We start from the raw sequence: 25,268 nt of genomic DNA, 5'->3' as shown, positions 1-25,268 counted from the left end.
GCCGTGAGAAAGCCCATAAAAGGGAGATTGCGAGGGTGTTCGGCGCACAGTCGTGCACCGTCTGTCCGTTAGTACGGTACGCGCCACATCTTGACATTCGTGCATCATTTCGAGAAGAGCAACAGTTATGCCCTCAGATCATTGTGTCATTGGCTGACAAGGTCCAATATTAAATTTCGTCACGCGTTTACGCGCGGTGAGTAAAATCATTTTCCTTTTCTTTAGTTTTAAATCGTACTTTGTTTTCTTCTAATTTTAAGAGAAAGAAGTTTCATGGTTACATTTAGCGGGTAGTATAGAATTTTTTATTCAAAATACAAAATTACGAATTGTCGTAGAAGATAACGTTTATTTTTAGGAAATCATTATTACTTACATTATTACATTAGGAAATCATTATTAGGAAATCATTATTACTTCATTATACAACGGTCAATATTAAAAAACGCTTTTTAAATTTCATTTTTACAATAGAATTATCATTCTAATAAATCCGATGCGTATGAGAAGAAGCGTAATTTAAAGTTTAAATATAGCTCGATAATTTATATCGAATTTAAATCAGTATGCGCCGTTAAATAGCAGCGTGAACTTTAAAACTTAAAACGGAAGAGGAATTAAATCTTGATTCCTTACAATAATTTACATTTTCCTATTAATTTCCCGATAATTTTCTAAAACACTACGATGGTATATTCGATTTAAAGCAGACGCCGTGAACATTTTACTTTCGTCAGTTGAAATTAATATGCCACGGGTAGTAAGGGGGTAATTAATATTTCTAGAAAAGACGCACTAACTCTTACATTTACGGCAATTAACTAACGTAAGCGTTGCTTTTAAGCGTAACGTGAAATTGCGCTCTTTTCTTGTATCAAAAGAGCTGCGTGGTTTATTCGAAGCCAACTCACTTTTATACCTTTCTGGAAAATTTCAAAACTCATGACATACGCGTACCATCATGCAGAATACCATTAATTAAAGAACGTTGAAATGATAAAAAGACAGATCTTTAATTTCCAAGTATTTGCGTCGTTGAATAATCACAAATGTCTCAGGTGTAAAGATATATTTTGTTAAATATAGAACGCGTATTTATTATCGTCGAGTGAAGTTCTAGAATTGGCTTGAAAAATTTATTTACGATCATACGTAGCCAATCTTCTAATTATCTCGAATTATCATCGTGTCGGCCAATCGTCGTGAAAACGAACGACTCTCTTCTGCATCATAGTTTTCGCGTTTCATTCTCTCCTCGCTGAAGGTGAAGTGAGATCTTTTTTTTTTTCCAACTCTCTTTTGCACATGTCCCGTGTGAATGCTATTACACGCTTTGCCACAGGGATGAAGAGTCGCCAAGCATAATGTACAATGACTATACCCGGCGAGCACTACGGTACTAAGCATTGCGGTTTAAGCTGCACGCCGATGCATGTGCCGTGATTCGAACTACGCTCGCAAGCGCCGAGTAGTTGTGCTAAATGGTTCGCAAACTAATGTTCAAAATTTGGGCAATGTCGCGATGATAGTGGAAGTGCGAGGTCGAGGAGTGGTAGGGGGATGGAATGAGAATAGGGAAATAGAAGGGATGGCGGCGCGCGGGTAGAGAGACAGCGGAGAGAAAAAGAAAGGCAGTAAGTGATGTCTACGAAGTCTTCCTTAGTTAAAAGTTTTCAAGATTGAATTAAATAAAACTGCTACGATGTTTCCGTTATCCGGTTCCCCCCCCCCCCCTCCCTGCTCTCCATCAAGCAGCGTTGCAGTGAAACGACTTTCGAAATAATTAGTACAGGAAATTCGAGAACCAGTGAAATTTAGGAATTGACATTGACGGGGGGGCTGACAATCGCGTCCTGTCCCGTTTCATCTCCGACTCATCCGCCTTTTTTTTTTCCTTTTTTTTTTCTTCTCGAAATTTTTCCACTTAATTACAAAACCCTCGATAGAGAGATGAGAAAAATTGGATACCTCCATGGAAACGGATAAATCCCTACCACCTCGAACACCGTTATATACCCTGTTGAACGCCTATTGGATTTTATATAGTTGTAACAGGAAATGGAAACAAGGTTCAGTTTATTTTTCTATGCATAGCAAATCTCATTTCCTTCGTACGTATGTACTATATGCGAAACAGATATCTTATTCCTATCCGTGCAATCAAAATAGAAGATTCCTAGATATTTCTCAGTCCAGATGCGCAATGCCGTGAATGCAATCCCTTTCTTTTACGTTATTGGTACGTACGGATAATTCGTAAACAGATTTCCATTGTGGGTACTATAAACGAATCATATGGATTTTTCTTTTTAATTTTTAGTACCTTGAAGAATGAAAGTGGATGAAACGCAACGCGGAACACAAAGTTGACGTTTTAATGCAAACTTCAGCTTACAACAATTACCATTAACGTAGTCCTGATCCGCGTTTATGCACATTTTTTCCTTAACCTACCTCCTAGCTGGTAATAGCTTTTGTATCTAAACCAGTGTTCTTACACGCTCTGTAAATTAAGTTCATTTTATCAACATTATGCTATATATACGCGTTCGTTGTGTTTTCGAACAAAAGAAAATATCCAGAAGAGATATATTAGAAACTAGACGTAGTCCGGAGGATTGAATAAGAATGTGACTGCCGGGGATATTGAATTTGCACGGGGGTGAACAGATATTAAACGGGCAGGAAATTTCTGACCATTAGAGAGAGAAAAAAAAAAAGAAAAAAGAAAAAAGAGAGAGAAAAAAATCAAATAACAGCGGAAAACAGAAAGAACGTAAAACGCATGACGTAAAAAGCTTTGAAAGTTGTTGTAAAAAAGATAAATCGCTTTTTTTCTCCCGTTCGGCGTTTCGAAATTGGCTATTCTGCATCCACGGTTATTCTCCAATTAAAAGGTGCTTTAATTTCATCGAGCTTCACTACGATGTTTGTTCCGATTCGATCACGTTCATTGGCGCAAACACAAAATTTTTCAAAGATTTGGAATCGCTTGTTCGATGAAAAATATTTGACAAGTGAAAATTGGCAAGCGACGAAAAAAAAAAAGGAAAAAAGAGAAGGAGAGGATTGAAGGGGAAAAGAAAAGAATTAAAAAAGAAAACAAAAAAAAAGAGGAAGAAGAGCAAAAAAAAAAAAAAAAAGAGATGATCCACGATTAATCAACGACGTTTTCCCTGGCGCACCGTGAAAATCGAACCGCCTTATTGCAGTCCACTTCTAATTTCAACAGCGGCGCGCTTGTTTCTCGCACCCTTTCATCGTGGCACACGTTGCATCGTGACGAGGGATGTTATATAGGGGAAGTGACGAAAGTGAACGACAGGAATAATGGACAGGTTTGGCTAGAGTGGCTTTCCGTTCGGTAGAAGCATTTGTTCCACCGACAGTAACTCGTGCCCGTAATAAACATGCCGTGCCAGCAGATTGACTGATGATACTGTTCTCCGTTAGATGTTATTGGTGTGTGCCCCTATTACCTTTCACCATCAGCTGCTATTCAATATATCGGCGGATGTCGGTAATTATTACAGTCGCACCTCTTCTTTCGTTTCTCACCCTGACTCGACTTGTAAAGATTTATCTTCTAGGATTTGTATACTCGCGCGTAGTTGCGAGCGTTACTCGTCGAGTGAAGTTGGAAGATAAAAAAAAAAAAAAAGAAGGAAGAAAAAAAAGGAGAGAAAGAGAGAGAGAGAGAGAGAGAAGTCAACGGATGCGAGGTTCAGCGAGGCAGCTGGTTCCATGGCTAAAGTGACGATAGTTGGTCGGAAGTTGAGACGCGAGAGCAACTAGTCGAATTCAATTTCGCCCCACGAAAGGGGGAGAAAATAGCGAAATTTCGTATTACAGAGTCGTATCGCGTCTGATTGAGTGAGAACGACAAGCAGGTATAATTAGGTTCTAACCAACGGGAAATAAAATTTTTCTCAGATCGAACATGTCCTCGCGCGAGAAGGAGAAAAAGGAGGAGAAACGAGGAGAATGAAAGTACAGAAAATTGGGACGCTAAGAGAGAAAAGGAAAAAGGAGAAGCGTGGGAGAGCGGGAGGGGGGGGGGGAGAGAGAGAAAAAAGAAATCTCCGTGCGTTTCTATTTTCTATTTATCCGGTGATAGAAGCCTGTGGCCAGCTATACTGATTTATATTGTATTCGTGGTTGTTCGAAATTTTTTATTTAGCCGCGGAGAGAGAACGGTTGAATGGGTTCGGCGTGGCTTCGTCGCTAAGCGAGCAAAGAGACCCTTTCTCTCTCTCTGTCTCTCTCTCTTTCTCTCTCTCTTCACGGTATTCAAGGAAGAACAGAGAGAGAAGAGAAAAGCACTCGAATCTCGGAGAAAGCGCAGTGCGGGAATTCCCTCGGGCGCGATCGTCATTATCATAATTTTTTCTCAATGTCGCCTAACGAAGGTGACACTGAATGCGTAGAAGGCGTGCGTCGCGCATCGAGGCAAACAACAGGCCAAGCGAAACAGGTGGGGATTCGCCGAGCGTACTGAAGGGGGTAAAAGGGGCACCTGGTGTATCTCTCTGTGCACGGCTCAGCCGCGGGGTGCAACTTAATGAGCTTCCTGTGTTGGTTCCGCTTGTAGCGCATAACTCGCGTCTCTTACTCTTTCGTTCTCCTCTTTCGCGTTTTCCACCGTTACCACCCATCCTTTACCACTTGGCTGCTCGGATCTGCTCGGCTGTCTGATCCTTTCAAAATCCGAGCGCTAAGCTATCGTTTAGAACGCAGGCGTTTATGATTGAGAGCAATTCGTGCGTAACGTCTGTGTCACGTTAAAACGCGATCATGCTTCCTCTCCCTCCCCCCGCTCCTTTCTTTCGAAAATAGAGATTTCTGGGAATTCGCCAGTTCGTCTTTCCATTGGAAAATCTCTGTCAAAGCATCTCTTACTCTCGTTCGCTTTCGTTACCTGGCAATTATCGGCAGATTCTGCCCAGTATGACTCGCCTGGCCGTTTCAACACTGCATTACGCTCGTGTGGAGACGCTTTGCCAATAATTTGCCCGGCACTTGACATATTATTGTGTTAGAATCCATAATGGCCTAATTCCGTGTTACCGTCGGTTGATGTTCACTAAAATCAATTAACCGTATTGTGCGTATGAAAATTCGACCGATCGATCGCGACTTTACGCGTACTTTGGCACCGTACCGGCACGTTTCCCAAGCTGTCAAAGTTGCGACGAAAATGCCCGAAAATCATCGTTCCTCCCACTGTAGATTTCTCTTTGACCGCGATCTGTTGCGAATCCATCGAGTCTCATTACCACAGGGGACCGGTAGAGCGTGCACAGGCAGAAGCATACTTGATATGCCCGAATGTTAGATAAATCCCAAGGTTCCACTCTACGGCAAGCGGGGAAACAAGGATTTCGTGGTCTTGCAAAGTGCCACGATGCACCGTGTGCCAGGTTTGTCGCTTCTAACCCTCTTTACGTATGTACCTTTTTTCCCCTGCTAATTTACTCTAAACCCTGTTTCGCCACCCTTCACGAGGGTGACCCCGATTCTTCGACTTTTATCTCTGATCGCTGCGAATCTCTAGCGAATTAACGTGTGGAAAATTAAGGACAGTCGTAAATAACAAGAAATACACCTCGTGGTACTTTATCTTTTGTTTTTTTACTTTTTTTTTTTCTTTTCTTTTTCTTTCTTTACATTTTGAATCGAGATTAGTTTGGAATTCAATTGGAATCCTACCGCGTGTGTCAATGATTTTACTGATTAAATTTGACATGTTTCAATAATCCATTCAATAATTCAATGATCTGTTAATTTAAATCGGGGTACTAATATAACGTTGCTAAATTATTCGTTATAAACGAATTTAGACATTATTCCATCGTTCGGTACGGCATACACGTATTTTACAGTAACAAATATCCGACGATGCGACACAGTCAGTGTTAACCGCAAGAATTCTATTACCGGTACACACAATTTTCGTCAAGCTATTTCTGCGTCTCGAACTCGAACGCTTTTGCATAATATACGACATAATGCAAGCGCTGGTTAAATTATTGGTTAACAAATATATGCACGCATATTATTTCCATGCGTTTAATACGTTACACAAATTGATTAAATCAGTTTGAATGAGTAATATCTAACGTTGAATAATTAATTTAACTACAACTGCAAATAGTATTGGATGTACTTTCAATTATTTACACTCGGATGTTTACCGATATCCGATCGGCCGTATACTTTGAACCCATTTTTCTATGGGAAATATGATACGGATTACATCGTGATATAATTTTCCCAAACCTGCATACAGAGTACATTTTGTGACACGGGTAAACATTTTCTTCGGTAAGCGATCCTTTAATACAATGACCGCAAGCTTCTCCCCACGGTGGTGGTAACTTGGCTCCGCGGAGAGTTCGAAGGATCTTCGAACTCTCGGAGAATTTGCAGCGCTATGCATGCATGCACGGTAACCCAACCAGTGTCATAATTGAATCTATGAGAGACACAGCGCGAGTGAGATTAGAAGCTCCGCTAGATAGATGGTTCCGGTAGATCTTGACCGTTTCGATTCGCGTGCTTATACGTCGCGCTCATTGTTCGACGTTTCTCCGCGCGCCAGTTTGGCAACTGTTCCTCGATAAACATCCGAGGGGGGAGGTGGGGGCAGGGTGTGTGTGTGTGTGTGTGTGGATCAGTCAAAGACCGTTATACGTGGAAATGTGTCAGTCAGCGTGGAAAGCGAGGAGAACGCACCCGACTGACACGGAACGCGTCCCTGCGTATTGACATTTTCATCTCGAGTGATTAATGAACGCGTCAGACCTAACATTCGGCGCCGTGACAAAATACGAAGCGAGGCCTCGACTTTCCCAAGTAAAACATAATCCGGAACAAAACGTTGCGCGACAAGAACCAAAGTTACCGCCAGTCTGGACTGGGTGCAGTTCCTGCTCCGCGCAATAGCAAACAGTTTGAATATCTCGGTGGAAAATAAAACGTACGGGTTCGTCGACCGAGAAACGAGTCGTTCTCGGCGACATTACGATTCTCTCATTAGAAATACACGAGCGAGTGCAACTCTCTCTGCTCTAGCTTACTCTTTCTCTCTTTCTCTCTTTCTCTGGCGAGATTAAAGCATCAATTTTTAAACTCCAGTCATGCAATATTTTCCATATTAGCCGACGCATCCGAGCTATGGAGCCAATGTCACGATACTCGGGGAATTCCTGGCCGAAATTCCACGGGCAAACCACCGGGAAGGAGAGAAACGGGCAGCGGGGTCGCATAGCAGCCACCAGACAGAGCGGGCGGCATACGCTACTTTAAATCCCTCCACCCTCCTTCGTAATTCCATCAATCTTATTTGACTTACTTTTATATCGACCTTGATCGGCGGGCTCGCGCCTCGTGCATCAACGAGACACTTCCGCATCGTTGCCCGTGATCGCGTGCCTCATTTCCCCCGATTCAATTTACGGTGTGACGGAAGTGCATAAGTGAATTTTCGTCCCCCGTCCAGCCCCGTCCAGGAGTTGCCGTAGTAATATTTTCCGCGCAACGTTCGCGCCGATATCCGTGACAGTGGCATGGTAAATGCAGCCGGGTGGAATCGTTCACGAGAGAAAGATAGAGCGAGCCTCGCGGATACACACACGGGATCTCGAACTATGGCCTGTCGGTGTTCTAGAAAGCCGTACCGGAGCCGAAGTCAAGGTGCAGCCAACTTTACAGACAGTTTAAACCACAATCCTTAAGTTCCGTCGTTCTCGTCGGAGGAGACGAGGAGAGAGAGAGACAGAGAATAGGATGGGAGATGGTAAACCAGTGGTAGCAGCGGCGGCGGCGGCGGCAGCAGCAGCAGCAGTAGCAGCACGGAAAACAGCACGCGAAGGAGCCGGAGTTCCCGTGCAAACCTAACTGCGGCTATTACTCCGGTGGCAGTCTCTGCTCATCGATAGTCAATTTGCCATTTCGTGGTACGTTACGTGTGCTTCTGCCGCGTTTCGTCGAACGATCCACGCGGCGGTACGTTGGATACCATGGGAGACTCAGGTTCGAAGTCGTTCGATCGATAACCTCCGATATATATGTACACGGGGGGTATTACTACGTAAGACCTATTCGAAAATCCGATTTTCACACGCGGCGAAATCATTTTTCATTTCATTCTTTCTCGCGCGATATCAGCGTGAAAGGGGGAGAAGAAAATGATTAAGGAAAGATGCCACCGCGGAAAGGAGAACGAGAAGGTTGGCAATTGAATGGTTTTCTGGAAAACGAATGCCGCTGTTCGCCTAGTCACAATTCCGCGGTATCTCATCAAAAATGAAATATTACCAGCCTGGCTATTAGCCGGTGCAGCGGCGGCGATGGCGGTGGCGGCGGTGGCCGCGTACGCGTATGGTAACGAGGATGAAGATAAAATTGCTTTTGAGTATCCGTTCGGATCAACGGGTTCCCAGGCAAATTTAATAAAGCGAGAATTTTCTCTGTGCGAAAGTTAGGAAGGTCTGGCTCTGTGCGTTCCCTTTTTTTTTTTTTTTTTTTTTTCACGCTACCTGGTAGTGCTAATTATTACTTCTCGCGTGTACACGACGATGCACGACGACGTTACGCGTGTGCGAAATTTTAACGATTCACATCATCGCACCCTGTTTCGTTAACAAAGGAAGTTGTATGGCTCTCTCTCTCTCTCTCTCTCTCTCTCTCTCGGCCTCTATCGGGGACACGATTACGTTTGCCCAGAAATCCAACGAGAGTTCGAGGTATCGAAGTTGGCTGACGAAGGGTGCCTCTCCCGGTGTTACCCTCCTCCGTGTCAGGTAAAAAAGAATGTTATTTCTGGACCGTAGCGCGTGTTACGTAGCGGTGATTCGTGCTGGCACAGATTAAAGGGTATATCGAATTCGAGAGGAGAATTCGCTCCGAATTCTATCTCATTCCCGTACGTGCGACGCTGCTTTCCTTCGAACGAAATCTCTCCTATGTCATCGAATCGAACTTTCCTTCTTCTCATTGACCATGCCGCGCTTAACGGCTTATAGAAAACTCTTCCACGGTTATCCTTGCCCGCCTTGGCCCGCCGGGGAAGAGGACTTCAAACGTTTCTCTCAAGTGACAACGAACTTTTATCGCGGATGAATTCGCGCTAATCGACAATAAAGCCCCGGAGAAAAGAAAAAAAATAAAAGTATGACCCAAGTATCCGGCATCGTTTCGAACAAACTCGATCGGTTGTTTAAAAAGCTCGGTAAAACGATTTATAGAAGTTTCAATGGGAAATTGGAATTCTATATTTTGCGGCGATATCGATCTGGTTACTGATCCAGTTTCCAGCCAGTCGAATTCGACGGATGATTACCAGGGGAGAGGAGATACGCGAAGACAAAAGCCGCTGTTTCCGACCGCCGCGCCGCGGAAGATTAAATAGCAGGATCCCTACGTATACCCTTTACCGCGAGCAATAACGTTCGCAAGTAACGCTAAACCAACGTACATATACGTATCGGGGCTCGGTCGAAACTCCGAAAAGTTGTTTGCTTCTCCTCCTTCCGCAGTAACGGTCCGACTCTCATCGATAGTCAATCGCCATTTCCCTCTACCTTTTCGCTACGTTAACGAGCACTGAGCGCCAAAAAGAGAAACGCACAGAGAAAGAGAGAGAGAGAGAAAGCCTGGGAAGAGCGCGCGGAAAATGGCGGGATAAAAGGAACGAGAAAGAAGCGAGAAGACGAGCCTAGAAGATGGTAGAAGGAACACAGGGTTCGAGGAATGGAGGGGGAGAGGGGAACTACACAGTTGCACTTTCCCAGATCACTGGGATAGAGGGGCGAATGAATATGCTAGCTAGCGAACTTTTGTTGCTCGTATTACGGGCACCAGGGCTTTTTAAGGAATAAAAATTTCCCTCAATTAAGAATTATAGGTCGTCCGAAAGAAGAAGGCGAATCGTTAAGATCTTTTGTACACTTCGTTATGATAAGAAAGGGGGAAGGGGGAGGGGGAGGGGTTTGGAAGGGAGACGAAGGGAGGAGCAATCGATTTTCATCTTTATCAGGAAGATCGAGTTGTTGTATCGGGCGTACAACAACCGGGCTCTCTCCCTGGCTCTATGCAAATTTCATAATCATCGGAACACTTGACTGTACACGTGCTTGCTTGGCTTCGAACAACAGCTTCCGTATCGATTAAACGTTGCAGGTTAAAATCGATCGAAATGCCTACTTAAGTCGCATTAACCAAATGCTTGATTCACAGGATAGTCTGAGTGTGGTATTTAGCGGTGAAGCTACAGCAAGTGTACCGTGTAAACTGGCCTAATGGAGGCATGCTGCTGTTGCTGCTGCTTCTGCCCAGTGTGCAAAAGTGTGCAGGAATTATCCATCGAGAGTTGCTCGAATCGCCATCAGTTGAATCGAATTACGAGTTTGCAACACTTTGTCACGGGGTTTTGCAGATACTCCTGGCGACGCAGCTTCCTCTCCCCCCTTCTCTCTCGCCGCGGCCTCTTCTGCTCGGCTTTTCGACCTTTGCTAATTCGGCTAAGGCACTTGTTCTCCCAAGTAAAAGGCGACCGCAAAAATCGATCCCCCGCGAGCTCCCGTAAAAGGAGAGAGAGACACTGTTTTGTTTTTCTTCTTACCTCCCCGGTTCTCCACCGCGGAGGAAAGATTCGTGGCACTTAGTTAGGACGGGGGTTGCTTGTTCTTGCCGGCAAAAACAAGAAACTCGACGACGGGCAAATCCGGTGAGAAGATTAGCTGAATGCAAAGGAACCCGGCGCTCGACGAACCTAAGGAGCTTCGACGGAATTCGAGGGAATTCGATGAGAGTGCTCGAGAAGTGTGTACGGTTTTTAAGTGTGTACGGTAGAACGATACCTGAGAGAACTAGAGAAAAAGCCGGAGGATAAGAGAAAGAGGAGATAACGGGAGTGAGGAGGAGGAAGAGGGACAGGGGGAGAGAGAGAGAGGAGCAGGGAGAGACGTGGAGTAGAACGTGAAGACAGAAGCCCGAGCCTCTGGAAGAAAGTGGAAACTCGTAAGTAATAGCTCCGACAGCAAACCTGGTAAAATGAACGGATAGACGATGCCATGGAACGACTCTTATTTCCTTTCGCGCTTCAGAAGTCAGTATAGCGAGGGAAAGAAAGGGAAAGAAAAAAAAAGAAGAAAAAGAGAAAAAAGGGAAAAGGAACGGGGAAAGAGGAGAACGGCGAAAAGCCAAGCGAAAGAGAAAGAGGAAAGGGTATTAGACAGAGAGGCGAAGGGGGAGAGGGGGTGAAACAAAAGAAAAGACGAGTCGCGGTCGCTGCTGTGTGTGGAAGAACCGAAGTTACGTTTCTTTCTCTCTCTCCTCCTTACTTTCTTTTCGCCTACACATCTCGGTACTCTCTCACCGAGGCGTTCTTCTTGTACCGCCGTGAGTGTCGGTTAAGCTCTAACGTTTAAGACCTTCCAAACAGACTTCGAAGCTTTCTGGACGAATTTTACGTTTAGGGGAACCCTCGTATTCGTTCCTCGCCGTGTGTGAGATATTTTTTCGCGTATCCCGGAGACGTTGTCCGGCTTAAATGCCAGTCGAAATTAATGGAAATGGTCAGAAAACTTCTCTAGGGATTTTCCTCTGTCCTAATTATCGTACCGGGAGATGTACTAGAATGAACTTTGAAACGAATGTTACTGTTCGTTCTGAAGATATTTCGAGTAAAAGGAAGAACGTACACGTCTTTGTCTGCGTACACTTGACATGTCAAATTGTTTTGCGTTTGTATCTTTGTTCGGAGACTACATTAGAATATCGATATACCGTTGGTAATTATGCATGGAGAGATTCACTGTGATATTCAGAAGAGCGAGACGAGAGACATACAGAGAGAGAGAGAGAGAGAGAGAGAGAGAGGAACTTTATATGGAGAATCAAAGACGCTTTTGGTTAACCAAACCACGTCCAGTTTCCTTCGAGTCACAAGTGACCAACAGAACGGCTCATTGGACCCCTCAGAGAGACACTCGTTGCCTGTTATTCTCTGCCGTAATATAGCATGCAATTCTCGTGCGCGCATTTATAATACTCTGTGCATACACTTTGGATAGATGTGCAAATGTATGCTCCGCGCGGAAATTGGTGTTTCGATGTTTAATTTGCTATGGTATGGTACAGCTAATGATGGATATTCAAAAGATCGCGTGACACTGTTTCGCGTTTAATTATATTCAGGTAAATAGCCGTGTGTTGAAAACATCTGAATTCTATGTTCTTGATTGCGACACAGATCCCGAGACGCTCGGGAATCCTCTGTTAAACAATCGGCACAATTATCGAGCCTACGATTGCAATAAAATTCCCGATGTTACACGCGTGTATCCCGACTCGGAACGAAAGCAACGAATAGAAAGATTCGTGAAAACTAATTTAAAGAACAAAAAAAAAAAAAAAGAAAAAAGAAAAAAAAAGGCAGGGAGAAAGAAGCGATTATCGCGCTCGTGAATAATATTTACACGAGCATAGGGAGTTTGAAGTTTAGCCAGGCTGCCGTTACGATTACGTTTCTATTTGCCAGCCGGCCAGCAGCTGCAATTTCCACCTCGATTAATTGCTCAGTTTTACGTTGCAACTGAAAATTCTCTTCGCCCCTTCCCTTTCTTCTTCCCATTCGGGGGGGCCGCGAAACGATTGTTAATTGCGCTTAGGTACCTCGCGTAACCATCCTTCCTCGCCAACGATCCGCCGTCTGAGAATCACCACGCGAGAATGTAATCGCTAAAAGCTTTTTTTCCCTTGTCTCGGTCACGACGTTGTCTCCTCCTCATGTAAATATTGTAAAAACAACGAAAAAGAGGTAACAAAAAGCGGCCGCTGGTTGATGGCCGCCACTCGACTGCCTCGCATATCCGCCTAAAAAGCAGCAGTCCAGTGAAACGCGATGCACTTTCGCAGGACTGTTTAACGGGAATATGTATGCATGTCGGCCGTCGTGGTTCACAGCGTCGGCGCTGCCGTAATTTTCGTCCGTACGGGTTACGCGTACGGGGAAAAGCGCGGGCGAATTTTTAAAGGTTTAACTTCGTACCGGGCTCGCGCACTTTCATTTGCTTCTCTCTCTCCGCGGTCTCTCCCCGTCAAATGTACACGTACGCCGCTGATATATTCGACCTCCCCCTCCCCCCTCCTCCTCTCTCTGTCCTATCATCATACGCGCACGAAAGAAATTCTTTTTAATATTTCAGACGATATTAGCATCGTTTTGCTCGGCGCGTCGAATTTTTCGGTGATCGATATCCTTGCTATCCACTGCTATTCACTCTGAATGCCCCGGGATGACACCGAGCGCTGAAGTTAATAACAAAATATCATCAGCGGGCACTATCACTGGTTGAATGACGCGATCTATGATGAATAACGAGACACGAAACGCGCGAAAGCACCGCGTATAGTATATCACTATACAAGGGACCAGAAATTGTGTCAATGAAACTCCATCTACAAACGATCAATTATACGTTCGTTCCGCGTCTATACGAACGTTTCAACTCTCATTCACTTACATAGCCTGTAAAGATCCTGACCATGGTCGTCGAAGCTCTAAAAAGTATTAAACGTATGTAACGTCGGGCGTTCCCGCGGTTTTTCTCCTTCCCCCCTAAACTCATTCGTGTCGTTGTCCCTCGAAACCGTCGGTCAGGGGTAGGAAAAGGGTTATTTAAGTTAAATACCGCAGCCGCGGCGTAATTTTCAACGACGCAAAGAGAACGTGGCCCGAAGTCATAAAGGGCAGGCTTCGGCACGAGCGAAATTTTCATTTGACCGGCCTGTACGTGCAAACGTCGACCTCGCGCGCGCTCTGGTTGGTCGCGCGAGTGTGCGTATTTCGCGCGGGTCTCGCCTCGCCTCGCCTCGCCTCGCCTCGCCTCGCTTCGCAGTGGGGTCGCAGAGGATACTCGGCGAAGGGTAGCGGCTGAAAAGGGAAGAGCAGAGGCAGCAGGCACCCACTATTCGAGTATTATTGCGATGCTGGCTGCAGGAGGGTGAGGATGGGATATATCAACGGTTGGCGTTTATGTGGCGACCAACTGTCGAGTTAATATTCACGCGACTCAACTTGACCCCGCGCCGCCACCCTGTCGAACCCGCGCCCCCGTGAACGGCTATGCGAAATTCTTCACCTCGCCTTCCCGGCCCAAGCGTTTACGCGTCTTCTCCTCCCCGGCTCTTTTCCGACCGATTGGCGTATATTGCTGCAGTGTACGGTTGCCACTGCATTTCTCCACCAGGAGGCCGGAGAAGTTATGGTAATCGGCGTCAGACTATGGCCAAGCCAGAGAATTTGATAGATACTCGCAACAGACTATCGCGTTTATTAAACGGATTCGCTGGTACACTCGAGTCGAACCATTGTTAACGATGCATACACGAATTGAAATTAAATTAGCTCAACTTAAATCAAATTCAAATCTTGTCGTAGCCATGTGCGAGCGAATGACGCGTAATTGAGGGTCAAAAGCTGTTCTCACTGTTTCATTTCTTGACCAAAAACTTCTGTAACTATATGGGATTAAATGCTGATGAAGGTAAGTTAACGTCCAGTTAGGTTAATTTTAGTCGTTGCCGATGTAAATTATATTAACCGAATTTATTCGTCTTCCTTAATTAATCGAGTTAATTGGAACTTTTGCGAGATAAGTATATTAATTTTGAATGATTCTTTTCCACCTGAAGAGAGAACAAATAATTTTTGTTGCAGCGTTACGTATGGCGTATGGCCTTACTCTATGGTATGGCATCGCGGGACATTGTTCTTTGCTTCTTCCTCGCTGCCTTTCTGTATTCGAGTTTCGGTAAGAATCAAACAAGATATTCTCTCTCTCTCCCCCCACCCCCTCCCCGTCTTTAGAACCCGGAGTAGCAGGGCTCTTCTCCCAATCGCAGCGGCGAAAAGAGGCGTAGAAGAGCAAGTTTGAATTGGTCTTACGGAATACGGGGCGCAAAAGTTACAAGTTTTTTAATCCGTACAAAATGATACGAACGAATCTCTTGTATCCGTAATAGCATCGTGCCGTACCCACTTTTCCTTCCTGCCGCGTTTCTTTGCTCCACTTTTCGGTAGGAATCAAATAAAATGCCCCTAAAAGCACTATCGGAAGTCTCCAGAGCTTCCGTAAAAGCATTCCCTGTTCGCAAGGTGAACGTAGGATAGAAATTACAAGAGCAGGCGAAGCCGCGGCTAAACATTCCCCGGTATTTCCGAAATTGTTCGTCTAATGTCTAATTTTTAAGTTTTCATCGTTCGGTAACGCGTGACAGAGACAAATTTCATTTCTTCCTCGCGCGATCCACCGCAAGGGGACGTTTATTATTTAATAAGATGTTAAACGTTGGGACACGCTCTGATACAGTTGAACTAAACACGTCACGTTATGCGACACTGTGACTTTTTTTTTAATTTTTCTCTCTTTTTGTGTTTTTTTTTTTTTTTTGCTTTTTTCAATCTCTCGTTGACGTCCACGTGACGCGCGACACACGCGTACATTCCGCTGACAAAATGCTCGTTGAACGAAGAAGACAAACTAAATCTGAATGGCCTAGTGGAAAAAGAATTATTGGCCCGTGCACTCGCTATTAATCTACAGAGCCGATATGCACGACGAGCTAGATTAAGCTGGTCGCGTTAAGAGAGATGTAGAAAGATTAAAGAAATCAATATCGAGCCCGGTAAAATATATGGAGGATGGCGAATCTGTAGAATTGACAAGTGCCATCGGAGCTTATGGTGCGCGATGCACTTTGTTGCACGGAGCACGTTGTTGATCCACGCCGTGAAGGGCGTGAATCTTGAAATTAATTAGACGCAACATTTGCCGGATCATTAATCCCACGATCGTTAATTATATCCGGTATAATTCCCCCCTGGCCTAGGTCAAGCGATGCCAAAGTCCGAGGTCCAGCCAGAATTTCTAGCGCTTCTGGAGAACCATACGGTCAGTCAAGGTCGTGACGTCTCCTTCACCTGCGTCGTTAATCATCTTCAATCTTACAAGGTAATTGCATTCACGTGCCGTGGCGTAATTAGTAAGTCGATTAGGGGCAAACGCTTCGAAATCGTAAGTAATGGCCTGAAATCCGTATTTCCGTAAATAGTGATTCGAGAAATAGCGATCGCGAGTTGCATAATCAAGAAATGTAATATCGACGAAAGCGTACGCCGCGTATGTGTATGTCTATTTTACGCGTGTACGTGAATGAAGTATACGTGAGTGATGAAACACGATTGGAATACACAAGTACGGTGTCGATTATGACAAAGCACGTAAGTTTGCACTTTCGTCGGGTCCACACCCAGACTTTTGCTGTCCAGAGCCCCTTGCGGGACAGAGCCCCGCCGAGTAATTCACTTTCGAGAAGAAGTCCAAGTTTGATTGCGCGCTCGAATCGACAATCGCTTCTATCGCGAGATGAAACGCTCTTGGCGCGTGTTCAGAGGATTCCGCCCAGCTGGATTCGAGGGATGGAAAAGGACGCGAAGGAGAGTAGCGGAAAAGAAAAATAAGAAGTAGACGAAGAAGAAGAAGAAGAAGAAGAAGCAGAAGAAGAAAAAGTAGAAGAAAAAGAAGTAGAAAAGGTGGAAGCATAGGGAATCCGAATGTTACAGCGAGCGGGGAAGTGCCCGGGGAAAAGAAAGGAAGCTCGAAAGAAGAGACATAAATCAGAGTCGCTAATATACCGTACAACATGAATGGGTCTGATTTCTACCAGTCCAACACACGGCATCGTATCCTTTCCTTATCCCCTGCCTTTCTCAACATTTGCGTCCAGTTCGAAAGTACGACAAACTCCAATATGAGATTTTTGGCGAAAATATCGCGGCGCAGCAACAATTTGCCGTATATCGAGTATCGAGCACGGGAAGAAAAATCGGGAAGGCTGCAACAAAAACAGACCTTGTTGAACTTTTTCCAACTTTTTAGATAAATTCTAGTAGTCAAACGCGCGATATGGTGAAACCGATACCATCGAAAACGATCTGCGCTCTGATTTATTGCAGAATGAAAATTGACGGGTTTCGCAAAAACAACTTTTTTTTTTCTTCCCAACTGTTTTTCATCAAGCAGACTATTTTTTTGTGCCTCCTGTTTATAACGTTGTTATTTCAATATCGCGGACTCATGAACCGACATCTATGAAGCAAAAAACAAACACACGATATCTCTTCCCCCCCTGTTTTTTTTTTTTTTTTTCTGAAGAATGACAAAATTTCAAAAGGGTCGTTTTTATTACAAACCCTTCGATTTTATACGGTTCCACGTTGTAATGTTTCGCGTTGTCGCGTCGTTGTCGAGCGTGAAGCGTAGAGGTGAAGATGTTTGGTCGAAAATTTTGGCGAGGAAGCGGTATGTATGGTACATGGAGAGTAATTACACTAAACACAGTCATTGCATCGACATACCGGCAGACTATTCAAATGCGAGTTCACATTCGACGTATTCAATGTCAATCTATACGCGTGAGATATAACAGATGCGCGGGGCTGATTCGATCGCTGATTGTTTGCGGTTGCGTAAAAAAAAAAAGAAAAAAAAGGGAAAAAATTATTTTTTTTTCTCCCGCCAACAGGTAGAACTATTCTGCCAGCCAGAACGGCGAACGGTCCATCAACGTTATTTATGCACACCTTAAATTCCATTGCCGTTGGATCAAAACGCCGCTTTTGTTCCACCGATTTAAAAGCCCTTTCACCCGTTCAATAGAACCGTCGTTTGAAATACGACAGATCGAGCACGCAGGAAGTATGTTCGTACAAACGGGACCAAACGGGGAAGTACGATCACCGATTGGAATTTGAATCCTGGAATCCAATAACAGTGTTCATCCACTCGCGCCAGGATCCTCAAGTAAATAATTACGTTTCGGGGAGGGGCGTTAAACGTACAAATGAATTTTCAGACTTACATAACGATCGGAGATTACGATTGATGCTCGTTTAGCCGGGTAAAAATCGATCCTCTGACATCACGTTTACCATTTCATTTCTTTCTTTCTTTTTTACATTCCTCCTTTCTCTCTCTCTCTCTCTCTCTCTCTCTCTTTTACTCATCGCTGAACAATCGCGAAAGATATTCTTTTAATTTTGACATTGTTCGTTTCCGAGGAAGCAACAAACGGAGAATAAGAGTTGAATTACGCCTGTAATACAACTCTTTTTTTTTTTTTTTCCTTTCTTCCCTCTCCGGTTTCTTTCTTATTGCGGTATAATATTTACGTTCCGAGTCTTAACGGGCGCATTTATGTTGGAATTCATGAATGTGCAAGGCAACAGGAAATCGGAGAGAACATTTTATGTTCGCGCAGGGAGAAACTTGTTCTCGTGCATCGCTTGAAATATATAATTCGCACATGTATAAATAATATTCTTTTATCTTAACGTAACAGCTTGCGAAAGATAAATTCTTCTGCGTATTTTTTTCCATTTTCATTTCCGAGTTTTCCACTCTTTCTTCCTTTTTTTTCCCCCTTTTTTCTTTTTTTTTGGTCACGTGTACTCCATAATGCGAACAACGCCACACAAAATAGGATACTACGTTAAACACGTTCCATCTACTCGTATTTCGTATTTCCTGTCTTCGAGCCTTTGAAGCGTTCGTCCAACGGGTGGAACGTTTCTTTTGAAATTTATTATTCATACCTCGTAAACGAGTGCAAGGTACGCCGAAAGGGCCAAAGGAAAACGAGAACACAATAATAAAGAGAATATCTTGAAACGAAGAATAGAAGTTGGCCGTACCAACCAAGGGATAAGTTTAACTGGCTAATCAAGAAAGTAACCAACGTAATACCCAGCAACGTTCAATAGACAGTAAACCGGCAGCATCTACAACTCTGGCGATCAGTCTTGGTACATTGGAGGGTGGAACGCATTATTCTTATTGCACCCACCGCCTTCGTGAGCCTCGGGGAATGTATCACGAGCGAAAATGTACATACGTATATATATGTATACACATGTACGCGTTATACACTCTGACTAGGCGGAACAAGAAACATCATTCATAACAAAACTAATTCTAAAACGATGGTATTATAAGGGAGTATGAACGGTGTAAGTAATGCGGGCGGTGAGTCGCCGTTTATAATCGGCTGCTGAAACTGCGAGAATGTTCATGCCCCGTGATTGTATTATGCAGGTCGCCTGGATGAAGTCCGATTCGAAAGCTATCCTGGCCATTCATACGCACATGGTCGCTCCAAACCCACGGTTGTCTGTCACTCACAATGGACATAACACGTGGAAACTGCACGTGACCAACGTCCAACCGAACGACTCTGGCACGTACATGTGTCAAGTTAATACGGATCCTATGAGAAGTCAGGTTAGTATGTACGTCTTCGTGTCTGATTATTAAACCAGCATGTACGCCCGGCTCCATACCTTGCCTGTCTCCGCGTACAGATATACACGTACAAATTACACGAGTGTTTCGTCGATTGTCTCTGGTCTTGCTTCTTTGTCTCTTTTTAAATTTGTTCCAACATTATTGTATAACGGAATACGAACGAGGGCAGACGAATTAATAGATTCGATAACGTTTGCTGCATTACCGTCGATTGTAACCAACCGCGGCTGTCGAAAATACTACTATCGAAAAGAACGACCGTCGATAAAATCGGCGGAATTGAATGCAAAATTTCGCCGCGAAAAGGGCGGAACGAAAGCGCGCGAAATAAAACGAAAGAGAGAGAGAGAGAGAGAGAGAGAGGGAGAGGATAAAATATAATACGATACAGAGTTTCGTTGCTTTCGGTTGTTATCGTCGCGACTGGTCGCGATCGATGTGTATTGTGTATATATATATTTTTTTTCCCGATGATAAACCTAGATTAAAGGCAAGTCTCAACGGTGAAGCAATCCGTGTTTGTTGAGGTTGTTGAATCCGCGGGTTAAGCTTGATTTAAATGTTTCGAGGCGGAAACTGGGAACAGTAGAGTGGGGCGGTATAGGTCAGACTAGACTTCTCCGCCGGCAGACAAATGGTGGTATATGATAGTTCGTAACGATCTTTGTGCAGACTGGTCATATGAAGGTACTGATACCGCCCGATATCACGGATTTGGACGACTCGGCTGACCTTCTAACGCCAAAAGAGAACAGTGATCTGCGATTACGATGTCGGGCGACGGGAACACCGGAACCCGTGATAACTTGGCGACGAGAAGACGGACGAAATATTACTCTCAGGACGGAGCACGGCGTTCAACGAGGTAACATTTTCCAGCATTATAATTTCCGACAGTTGGCACTACGCTGATTTGAATTACTAATTTGATCGACTAATTAAATCGGTGGCTCGAGCGAGCTGTAGAACCAACATTATTCATCATTTTTATGTTTAACGACATATAGATGCTATTGCTTGGAAATTTGGAATTATTTATTTAATAAGGAAGAAAGCTTCGATCTTTTAATGAAAAATACAAAATGGAGAACGGATGGCTCACTGTTCTTTAAGAAGATCCTTGTACGACTTTCATTTCTTCAATTCTAATTAAGGAAAGGTCTTTAGGTCGTATTTCGAGTACGTCAAAGCAACAAGATGTGAAACAAAGAAACAATAAATCATTAGCATTTACAAAAACGGGATAATACAACAGTGTAATCTGGAACAAGGAACTGCTACAGGCAAGATATAGCAAACTACGGATATTTTTACATATAGCAGCCCATAGCGAATTACATAATTATTTGTAAATACTGTAAAGAGATTCCAAACTTTTTGTACCGATAATCGTTTTGTAACATTAATATGTAACCTTATTATTAACCATTTAAAAAGCATCTGATTTGCATGAATTAAATCCCGTTGCCGGTGATCATAAAAAAGAGAGATGCATAAATGAATAAATACATAAGTGGCTCAAGTATTTCAATGCTGTTCCATTCCACGCAACGAGATATTCATTGAACGTATCAACGTAAAAGCGCGATCCCGTCTGGTCCATCGCGTTCTGTAGAAAATCAACCAGCCGATTAGCCTTTCTAACAGTGAGTGATGGATGTTGACTTTACATATATTTCCTCTTCGCCGACCCCATCGATTCGCATACCCGATTGCAATATTCGCTGTGTACACTGCGCCACGAAAGTGTCTACCACTCAGAATCTATATCATTCGCCGGCGATTCGACGATCTTCCCCAAAACGTCATAGGGGAGTATTCTCGTTGTTTCGGCTCCCTTAATGAGCTCGACTCGGACCCTCGTACATCATATCCCATGGAAACCGCAATAAAAATGTTATATACCGGATATTGGAACGAAATACGAATTAAACGTTTCGTAAACTGATGAAATATATAGAAAAAGAGATGATTATAAGATGAAATATTTCTATATACATACATAGAAAAACGAGATTATTAAATTATCGCGATAGATAGGAGCTAACTTTTTAACGAGGATGATTTAGCGGAATAGAAATATTCATAGGCGAACGCGAATAATTAATGTTTCGATTCATTATAAATGGATCGTTGTATGCAAATGTTGTATCGTCGTGTGTTTAAAAAGGATTTTCAACATACAGAGGTATAGATACATGACGTGAAATATTCACGGTACTCTTTAAAATACGTAGTGAATAAAATCTCTGTTCATATATTGACGAAAATTTCGCGAATTTGCGCGAACGTTCGCAATCTAAATTATAAAAGAACCTAAAAATCCTAGCTCGAACCAATGTATATAATTTCTAGAAGAGCGCACTTTATTCGTATCCGGCGTAAAGCTGGAGGTTATATTTAAAATACAATATCCTTGCTGAACACTTTTCCAGACTTAAGAATCTTCCCCCGAGGATATAGAATAGAAATATCAGTACGATTCCTAGAGGAGACTTTACAATCTTCGGTCATAGGGTAAAATTACCGGTCTAAACGGCGGCAGTAAAGTAGAATAGGAATATCGATATAACTATCCATATAACTAGAGAGCCTGACCCGACATTTCATATGACCCGTTGATAATGCTTCACGCAGTAAAGTCGTACGAAGGGGAGCAACTTCATCTGACGGGCATTCTGCGGCAGGAGATGGGCTCTTACCTTTGCATCGCCTCGAACGGCGTGCCGCCAACGGTCAGCAAACGATATTACGTGAACGTACGATGTAAGTGAAGTGGCGGGCCCGTTAAATTGGCGGGCACACCGACGAAGAAACTTCCAATGATTAATTATAGTTTTCTCCCGACGCAGTTAAACCGCTGATTAAAGTCTCGAGCCAATTAGTAGTGGCACCTGCTAACAGTGACGTCGTTCTTCACTGCTACGTCGAGTCCTGGCCGAAAGCTCTGAATACATGGTATAGGGACGATGGTGAGCATTATAATGTCGAATCTTACGTCATCATTTCTCAATGTCAGCGTTCTCGGTGTGACCGTGAGATCGCTCGTAATTTTGTAACACAAACTCTATCGCGAGATCTTACATCGATTGATTTTTATGTTACTATATATTTGTACACACAGAGAGCGGTTCCATTCGAATGAGTTATTTTGAGATTATCTTCGCGTAATTAAATCTGACTATTTATCGCATATCGGATCCTTTCAGACGATTAATCATCAAGAAGAACTTTATCCATTTCTGTACAATAAGGAACTAACAAGTCATTTATATTTGAATTCTGCAAAAGTAGAAGATTAACGTTTCTCCCCTTTCTACCTTCATTCGCTAATTTATCTCTATCAAATAATAATGTAGAATAAATCTTGCAAAGATAAATTGATACGACGGAAATATACTGTTGTCATTTCGCGTCTGAATGATGATATATTACAGATCAGTAATATAAAAACCGGCCGGAGAATATAGACCAATCTTATGGTTGACGGTTGTTGCAGGTGTGAAATTATTGTCCGATGAGAAACATGATCTAACGGAGATTCCGTTGAACGATTATGCGTATCAGTTGAACTTGACCGTCAAGAGACTAACTATGGACGATTTCGGTAGTTACACCTGTTCCGCGGAAAATTTACTGGGCAAAGACGAAAGAACGATAAGACTGCAAGGTAATCTTTTGTGACTTTTATATTATATATAAATTTGAAATGTTTCTCAAATTGTTTTCAAAACTTCCACTTCTATATTTGAAACATTCATACTTCTAGTATTAAAGTATAATGTTATTTATTTATAAAAAAGAAGAAATATATATATATATATATATATCTTTCAAACTTTTACTTCTACATTTAAAATAAAACATTGATATTTCCAGTATTAAAGTATAAAGTATTAAAGTATAATGTTATTTATTTATAAAAAAGGAAAAAAAATATACACACACACACACACATATAGTCAAAATCTGTACTGTATTCACGCTTGGAAAACTTTACCGCGGCTTTCTCTGACACGTGGAAAGCAATTATATTCGTTGATATATGTTTCTCATATATAAACCGATATCGGTTCGCCTCTGTGTGCTAGAGTAAAGGGAAAGGAACCAGAGTAAAGGGAAAGAAACTTAATCTTTAAAAGATAATAACCGTATATTCTCTGTAATATTCTTCTTATTTATATTATTGAAATGTGATTGAAAGTTAAATTATTATTTTCCTGTTGGAAAAGATCGATGCAAACGATTCATTATTTCTTGGTTTTTCGCTAAACTTTTATGTTTCCTATTTCATTTTACACTTCATTTCCTTCGTGTAAACAGTTAAAGAGTTACATCTGACGAAAACCACTTCAATACCTATTCGCCACAACATGGAGTTTTTGGACAAATACGGATCGAGGAAGCAAATGGATAGAAAGGGGAAGCACCATGGATTCGGGCGAGAAGCTGGTTCATTGTCGAAAAATGGAAATATGGGTCATACAACGCCGATGTTAAGGAGAAACAGTTCGAACGTGTTGACGGATGTCACGGTGAAAAAATCGAAAGTTTCATCATATCCGGCACCTGCACCTGCGCCAGCGCATTTTACGCCGACCCAACTGAGCGTTCAGAATAGCGTCACATCGCTGCGACAACACTCGCGATTAAACTGCGTAGGATTAATGTTCGCTTTCCTAGTGATAGTGATCTGTAGCTCGTAAACAATCGGCTGTTTTTCGAAATGTACGAAAAAGTACAAATCACCTTTCATGGGGATTCAACATTAGGGATTAAATGAGAACAGGGAAGGGTAATGAAAAGAAAAGGACGAAAGAAATGGCGGAGAGACGAGGAGAGAAAGAGAGAGAGAGAGAAAAAAATCCTTGAAAAAGATATCCATTTTATCCCAACTAGCGTTCGTTACGTTTTACGTTTTGAAAGTCATATTTTAGATTCACCGACAATGTTCCTTTATATCCTTCTTTTTTTTTATCTCCAGCCCGAGAGAAATGGACAGCGACGCTTCTATCGTGTAGTAAAGTGCACGCACAATCTTCGGGACTATAGGTGTTATTATTCACGCGAGTGTGATCATATCAAATTAATGTACGTTGTTCAGTGGTGAAAAAAAAAAAAAAAATAACGAACGGTTTTTTATGACAATAACTGTAGCTGTATACGATAAATCGGTAATGAAAAAAAAATCATCGATCACTGATCAAATGGTCGCGGACCGTTGTCGTTGTCAGATACACGTGTAGAAAATATATCTTCACCAAACCGATGATTATTCGATCTCTAAGTCACGCTGGCGAACGGCAGATGTGACGTATAGTTATTTTCGAACGCGGACAGTAATGTTAATTGTTTATATATATTTTGTGCGTGCGCATGTTGGAGGGACCGTTGTTCCTCGCTTTTCGCAAATTTTATTTCGAAAAATCGATTGCTCATGCATGAATGTGATCGAACGAACGGAACGTGGTCCATTTTCGCACATCGGTTCATGAACGTTCACATTAGTAACAAATGAATGTATTGTTTATCGATGTTAACGTCTGAGTTGTGTATCTGTGTATGTATGTACGACAATAAACGTTGTTTTTACCAATTGTTTCTTTAATTATCCTTTTTGTAAAATATTATTAATCTTTCTGCATTTATGAATATGATATTCATTATCAGACATGATATTCGCATGTATTATTCATTGTCAGATGTTTCCTTTAATTAAAATAAAAATCATTCGTATCGATATACATCCTGCAATTATATAAATTTATTGCTCCTCGGCTGTTTCATGGTAGTTCGAATGATTTTATATTCATAAAGAAAATTGATCCGAAAACCATCTTTTGCATGTTGCGTTTTCTAAAAAAAATAAAACACTGTTGTTTCAAATATATTAGCGAA

The 25,268-nt window shown here is 42.8% G+C and overlaps 1 protein-coding gene across 3 annotated transcripts; it reads left to right on the top strand.

Moving 5' to 3' along the window:
- Window positions 1-59: 59 nt before the first annotated feature.
- LOC122527778 (lachesin-like) lies at window positions 60-24,966 on the top strand. 3 transcript variants are annotated; one of them, XM_043652273.1, is made up of 9 exons: window positions 60-196; window positions 14,726-14,819; window positions 15,898-16,019; window positions 19,161-19,346; window positions 20,043-20,235; window positions 22,008-22,136; window positions 22,223-22,342; window positions 22,870-23,040; window positions 23,694-24,966. In XM_043652273.1, the coding sequence occupies exons 2-9, from the start codon at window positions 14,741-14,743 to the stop codon at window positions 24,074-24,076; spliced, it is 1,383 nt and encodes a 460-aa protein (XP_043508208.1). In that variant the 5' UTR covers window positions 60-196; window positions 14,726-14,740; the 3' UTR covers window positions 24,077-24,966. The 3 variants fall into 3 exon arrangements, with proteins under 3 accessions (XP_043508208.1, XP_043508209.1, XP_043508210.1); XM_043652274.1 differs by lacking the exon at window positions 14,726-14,819; XM_043652275.1 differs by lacking the exon at window positions 15,898-16,019.
- Window positions 24,967-25,268: the final 302 nt, after the last annotated feature.

Source organism: Frieseomelitta varia, unplaced genomic scaffold (assembly GCF_011392965.1).
Source record: "Frieseomelitta varia isolate USP_RPSP 00005682 unplaced genomic scaffold, Fvar_1.2 scaffold_231, whole genome shotgun sequence".
Taxonomy (NCBI): Eukaryota; Metazoa; Arthropoda; class Insecta; order Hymenoptera; family Apidae; genus Frieseomelitta; species Frieseomelitta varia.
The sequence above is the reverse complement of the archived record's forward strand: the minus strand, read 5'-3'. Positions and strand labels throughout refer to the sequence as shown.

Bases quoted from the DNA above. Each gene is read 5' to 3' on its own strand.
- LOC122527778 (XM_043652273.1), top strand. From the start codon at position 14,741: ATGGCCTTACTCTATGGTATGGCATCGCGGGACATTGTTCTTTGCTTC. The intron at 16,020-19,160 runs GTAATTGCATTC...TGTATTATGCAG, and splicing joins ATCATCTTCAATCTTACAAG to GTCGCCTGGATGAAGTCCGA. The intron at 20,236-22,007 runs GTAACATTTTCC...TGCTTCACGCAG, and splicing joins GGAGCACGGCGTTCAACGAG to TAAAGTCGTACGAAGGGGAG.